General features: G+C 32.5%; 1 protein-coding gene across 2 annotated transcripts; it reads right to left on the bottom strand.

Moving 5' to 3' along the window:
- Window positions 1-3,050: 3,050 nt before the first annotated feature.
- Window positions 3,051-6,478, bottom strand: LOC137933760 (oligoribonuclease, mitochondrial). 2 transcript variants are annotated; one of them, XM_068777799.1, is made up of 3 exons: window positions 6,388-6,478; window positions 5,911-6,122; window positions 3,051-5,248 (listed from the first exon to the last, which is right to left on the bottom strand). In XM_068777799.1, the coding sequence occupies exons 1-3, from the start codon at window positions 6,461-6,463 to the stop codon at window positions 4,904-4,906; spliced, it is 633 nt and encodes a 210-aa protein (XP_068633900.1). In that variant the 5' UTR covers window positions 6,464-6,478; the 3' UTR covers window positions 3,051-4,903. The 2 variants fall into 2 exon arrangements, with proteins under 2 accessions (XP_068633900.1, XP_068633901.1); XM_068777800.1 differs by lacking the exon at window positions 6,388-6,478 and adding an exon at window positions 6,325-6,360.
- Between the last annotated feature and the right edge of the window lie 386 nt (window positions 6,479-6,864).

Raw genomic sequence — 6,864 nt, 5'->3', positions numbered from 1 at the left:
TCCTTCTCATGTATATCCTCTTCCATGCATCGCCTTCCTTCTCTCATCATTCCAAGATCACAGTTTATTATTTTTCAGCCTTAAGAACGATGTATCTGTAATGGTCTTGCAACTACCAGCACCAACGTCATCCTAAATAAACAAAAGTATCATAGTTAATTACACAGTTTTTATTTTATTTACACTTCTAATTTTTGACCACCATCTTTGACAGTAAATCTTTTTTTATAATTTCCTTTTTTCTTTCTTAACATTTTTTGTTTTTTATATACAAGATCTTAGTTAAAATCTTCCTTACCCGACCATTTCTTTTATTCCCGAGTCTCATTTATGGGTATGATTTTCCGTAACGCCTCCTCCTAGAAATGTTGAACGAAGTCCGTCATCATCCATGAGGGAGGAGAGCTTTTCAATGTCTATTTTTCATCCCAAGTCTAGCTTCGTTTCGTTCTTTGATGGACGGACGAATATACGGGACAGCAAATGATTACACTGTTGCAATTTAGCCGTTACTCGAAGCCAGTCGTCTGTCAACATGTCGATTTTATTTGCTCGAAATGTGACGTAGGACGGGAATATCGGATAAGCAATTAATCGATAAAATATGGTGGTTCAAGTGTACAGCTACTGTACAAAGCTCCTTCGGGCTCATGTTGATACATATTACTTTGACACCAGGTAATTCTCATCACATCGAGCCCTGTCGGGCACAATGCACCGAACATTCATCACACTTATACTGATGACACGGCGGCCGCGCCCGCCTAGCCCGCGTTCAAGCGAGGGCGGTCAGGGTCGGCCCGTGTCGCTCCCGACCGCCGAGTAGTCCTCGCTTCGCATAACTTACACTACACCTCATTCACTACACTATACACCTACACGTGTATAGTCCCCCTTCGTATGTACGTCTTCTTTGTAACTAGGATACGATCACCCAACGTAATTTTTTAAGTCCGCGGGCCTCCTCATTCCGTGGACCCAATTTATATGAAGCAGCACGAAGCCTAAAACGGCTAACAGCATAACTTCAAAGACATAAAATGCAATGCGTAGATTTCTAATAAGACCGGTTTGAAGCAGTCTGCATACAGCGTTTTTCGATCACAAAGGCCAAAGCCAAAGCCATCTGTCAATCTTGTAGGATGACGTTCTAAGCTGCGTTGGCCGATCTGTGGTCTCCCTTCTAGAACCTTAAGGTCACAGCGGCCATCTTTTCTATGTGAGCTCCACACTGCCACTTTAACTTCCCAATCTGCTTGGCCATGTCGATTACTTTACATCAGTCGGTTTTCTTACGGATACAATATGCAATACTTGTAAATATATTAATTAAAAGTAATGATTTTTAAGCAGTTTCTAAGAATTTTTAGTTTATGTCTTTTAGGTATACTTATTTACTTGATTTTATATTTGTGACCTGTTGAAGATGTTGTTATTTTTAATCTGTAAGATTTCATTACCTGTAATTTTCCAAATAAATACTACAGAAGAAAAAAGCAGGTATACAATTTTTGCGATGGGGTAAAAGTTTCTTTGGTAACAGCCAAGTGACTTGATTTCTTCTTGCTTTGGAATTGACCCTTGATTGTGATCTACTAATATTTGAGACGTGTTCGTTTATCGTGGCCTTATAGGAAGGCTCAAGGCCGCCCAGAGAGTGAAAGCGATGTTTGGAGCATCGCTGCGAGATCGAATCAGAGATGAGGAAATCAGAAGAACCAAAGTCACCGACATGGCTCGAAGAATTGCTTAGAGAACTTGCTTGAATAGACGTTGGGGTCCAAAAGTTCTCGACTACTAGACCACTAGATGGTTGGACATAGTTAAGTTCCGAAAAGTCCTTGGGTGCAAGCAGAGCAAGACATCGTGGCGTTCTTTGGGGGCAGTCTATGCCTTGCAATTAGCGTCCATCAGCTGAATTAATGAAAGTTTGAGATGCACAATTCAAGTGTTTTTGTGAACGAAAGGAGGTCGAATATTTCAAAATAAACCAGAGAAAAGCATATCTTTTATAAAAGATAGCAAAAATAATAAGGATAAGCATTAAAAAACCGACGCATACTTCTCAATGTTCTCGCTTGAAAGCGTTTACCTGCAAACTACCGCCATCTAGTAGCGTCGTTGTTAAACATAAGACTTACAATTTAAAATAATACATTGACATACTTTTATGGTATTATTTTTTATAGTTCATTAGTTCGTCTTTTTCAATTTAATTTCATACCAGTTTTATTAATTTTTAATGAATTCGGACTATTTAAAAAAGTCATTAACAAATTACTATTACAGAACCATCTTTTATTACGTTAAGTAGATCTGTGAGAACAATGCTAACGACATCTGGTGATTTTAGTTAAATAAAAGATTAAGATAAAATTCATTTATTATATTCAACTTTTAACAGGATTTAATGATTGTTTCTGACTAAACTAACTTTTTTTAATTTCATTTTAGTTTTGATTACTCTGCTAGACGTTAAAGTTGTGAAGAAGAGGGAAGAAACTCCACAACAACATATATTTTATAAAAGTTTAACAATAAGGATTAATATTAATGTACATACATATTCTATCAGACAGCTTAAATGAAAATAAAATAATCAAGTGACTTCACTGCCTTTTGCCCTTGCGCCTCTTATTCATTCTTGTCATTTAAATAAATACGTTTATTAAATAATATCCCTTTTTAGACAATTTATTTTTAATGTGTTTTAAATTCAATGATTTGCAAAATTTTGTTACAAAATAGGAATCCGTTTATTAGAAATGACTTAAAGATTTGTTGCAGTCAAAATTTAGGTATTGATAGTTCTGTGCGTTATCTTGGAAATACCATATCCACAACCCCTATATATATATATATATATATATATATATATATATATGTATATATATATATATATATATATATATATAATATTATAGTTAACAGTTTCGAGGTACAATAATAAAACTTCATTATAAGTTTTAATACTTATTTTATTTAATCAAAGTTGTGGTAACTGTTAAAAATGTTTAGCGACACCAAAAAAGTTTACATTACAACAGTTGTTATAACACTTATAATAGAATAGCTCAAAATAAAAAATGTAATAAGTAATTTCCTGGTATAAAATTGATAATAAACACATGATAAAAAAAACATTCTACTCATAATGAAACAAGCTGTCTACAGACAATAAGTGATTATTATATTTAATGTTACTGAAGTCAGTATGGATGGATGTATGGGATTCAGCCCTGGTGAGTTCACCAGTTTTAATATCTCTATTATCAGACGGTACATAACCAAGTGTGAAATCCACACAAGCCTTAACATGGAACCAGTCAAAGAAATTAGAGCAATGGCTAACTCCTCCCAACAACATCTTACTAACCATCCAAACCAGTTAGAATTATGAATGTCTGTAGTACAATTTAATAAATTTCATAAATTTATAATCAGTTTTATTCTTTTTGAACATGAACATGAATGTGATGAGTGTTAACAACTGTTTGGGGCCATAAATTTATCACAACCTAGCTTCACCATAACCGACCAAAAATAATAAACATGTACAAGCTAATGACCAACTCTGGTCTAATATTAAGGAAGAAATGGAGAAGTAAAACAAACACCACATAAAGATCCTAACCAGAGCAATGCACAAACATGTAGACGAACATCTCTCTCACTCAAAGAATTCTTATTAGAAAAGTGTTTAAGAAAGATAAAAATAATAAATGGATTTAGATCTAATCCAAAAGCCTTCACAGATACATCGATACACAATCCACCATATGGCAAGAGCTCCTTAAGAATAGAACCACCAAAGAAATTAGGCCTTAACATTCAAGGTGGAAAATTAAAACATCTGTTATTTACAGATGACATAGTTTAAATGTCACTTTTTGAAGAAAATCTTTCACTCTTGGAACAAATGATACTCAGTAAACAAAAAAAACAAAACTGAAGGCCTCCATATGAAACAAACCAAAAAAAGACAAAACACTCAAATGTGTTTAAGACAACATTTATCTAGGCCAAATAATATAAGGAAAAAGGTTATACTGGTCATTGAAAATGATAATGAAATCCAAAGAGCTGAACACATCAATGATAAGGAAAACTTTCATATAAACTCCCTGTTTTTACAGATGACTGCAAAAGGGTCCCTTAACATGAACCACAGAGAGAAATTGGAAGACTACTGGAGAACTATTTAGAGATGCATCACAGGAATAATGAAACAAGTAAGGAGGTGCAAAATCAGGGAAAAAACTCAACCTACCAATATACTCGCTAGTATTGACCAACAGAAGTGGAGATGGAAGGGACACATAATCTGAAACAAATGGCGCAGTCATATTTGACTATTTGACCCCGGAGATAGTAAGCACTGCAGAGATTGCTAATAAATGAAGTGGAAAGACAATCTAAAACTTATGGTGGGACATGTGAGATAAGCAGGATAGTCAAAAATTCTTTACTCATACATTCTATAGAGTAATTAAAACATCCATACAGTTATTTTTTAAAAAAAATATCACTTGGTCAATATAATCACGATAAAGAATTGTCGCTGTATTGAATATGTCTTATTTATCTTTTGTTGTTCAGTAATTATGCACAACGGTTCTGATGTGGAGACCATGAAGCATCTGCAGAAAAGGATGTCCACCATCAAGGTGTGCTTATGATCTTAGGGTTGTAGGAAAAAACTGAAAGCAGACTGCTTTCAATTGGTCATTGTGGAAATCTATGGGGGAAGCCTGTTGAGTAGTGGACTATGGCTGAAACAATGGTGATTATTATGAGCTATTGACAGTATGAAATTACTCAGAGCTGCTAATAACCAACAAATCTAACTACTTCTTCAAATCAATTACAACTTTGATTAAAAAAATTTTTATCATCAGAACTTTTACTTTTTAAATATATTCTCCCTATAATATTTTAATTCAGCTACACTCTCCAGGATGTCACTCATACATCGGTGTTGAAACTTTTTCTGTGGCATTTTAGAGTAATCTTTTTGAAACCACCGCTTACCTAGTTCTTTTATAGTACTAACATCAATTATTCTGTAGTGTAAATATGAATCGAGTTTAGGCATGAACTTTCTAATGAAGAGTCTATCCATGTAGACACTGTTGCCAGCGAGAGGGCTCCTGTTTTCATAGACATGCTGACTCACAAACTTAAGAACTTGGTTTTCTGCTTCCTGAACAGTTATGGAGGAGCAGCGACTAGCCTCCGTTAGTCCACTCTGTGAACCAATACATAAATAATTCAGTTATTTTTGATTAGCTGCTAGCCAATATTGTCTACTTATTAAGATTTGACTTTAATTTGTTTATTGTAAATTACCAGTATAATATTGCTCTCCAAAATCTAGAAAAATGTAAAAGCAGGAATTTTTATTGAAAAAAAAAACAAAATTTTACATATCTTTTTCTGAGAGATAATCTCTGTATTTTGTAATTTGATTTCATTAGTAGTATTTTAGGCTTTGTTCTTAAATAAATCTGGATTTAAAACAAGTTATATTTAAATTAATTAATTGAAGCAAATTAGAAGCAGCCATCTACAAATTATAATATTAATATAAAGCAAATTTAACTAAAAATAGTGCTTAATAATTTCTTGTAACAATGTTACATAAATAAGATTAATTAGTTTTTAATGGTTTTTTTTCTTCTAAAATAGAGGTGAGTTTTAAAAAAGTTGAATAAATTTTGATGCAGAAAATTTTTTGATGAACCAGATATTGTCCTGTATTTCAAAATTTTAAATATTTTGACACTAATTTCTATAAAAGGTATAAATAGCTGTTTATAACATAAAATAACCCAAAAATCAATTACATCAAAAACCTTAACACAAATTACTTTGCTGTCATTAAAATATATCGATAATTATCAAGTATACCTCACCGTGTTGAGCAACACACCACGTATTCATTCTGTTTAATATTTCATCAGGCTGATGTATAATGAGGTTTGGTCCAGTTGCAACGATATCAAGATCTGCATTAGTCACAAGACATGCTATTTCGAGAATGTGATCCTTTTCTATTTCCAAACCGGTCATTTCTAAATCAACCCATACTATCCTCTTTGCTATTTCCTGCTGTGACATACCTGTAAAGTATTTAATTGATAATGAATATTAAAATCTTAGGTTATAACATAGGGTCAATTTATTGCTCGAAACGCTATTGATTCAATTTCTGAGACCCGTCTACATTATTTAGATAACTGGAAGTTTTCAAAACTTGAGCTTAAGCTTGAGCTTTGGAAATTTCCCGTAAATACTTAAGAATTAATGTGCTTTCATAGTAACCTAAATTTCAAATCCAACTTTACTCATCGACCAATATTTATTTAACAAACAAGAAACACTTACTATTAGAATATGACCGCCTTGTTATATGCTTAAAGTAATTAATATTTGATAGTAAATATTGACAAAAAATACTCATAGTTTGACAGGTATTTTGAAGTCAATACTATAGATTTGCTACTCTATATAAATAATGGAATTTCTTTGAGTCACATTTGCACTGTCTGCATGTATATCTGTTGGGATTCGATTTTATAACCGACGGTTGTAAAGCAAACAATTAATAATACTTTAAAATTTTTATATTTGTTAAAGTAATATTTTTACTAGTCTTCTTAAAAAAAAACTAAAATATTATTAATTTAATTTTAGCCATCATCTTAATCTCATGCAATATTACGTATTTAACTTTTTAAAAGTAATTTTGTTATACCGAAAAGCGTAATGGTTTATAAATTTGTGTACAGTCCTTAACATATTTAAGGACAAGTAATTAACGACCTTCATTTTAATGTATTATCTATACATAGTAACATTGAT

Source organism: Battus philenor, unplaced genomic scaffold (assembly GCF_028537555.1).
Source record: "Battus philenor isolate CCGP_79_NKW_IND1 unplaced genomic scaffold, ilBatPhil1.0.hap1 SCAF_14, whole genome shotgun sequence".
NCBI lineage: Eukaryota > Metazoa > Arthropoda > Insecta > Lepidoptera > Papilionidae > Battus > Battus philenor.
This window is presented reverse-complemented; position numbering and strand designations above follow the sequence as displayed.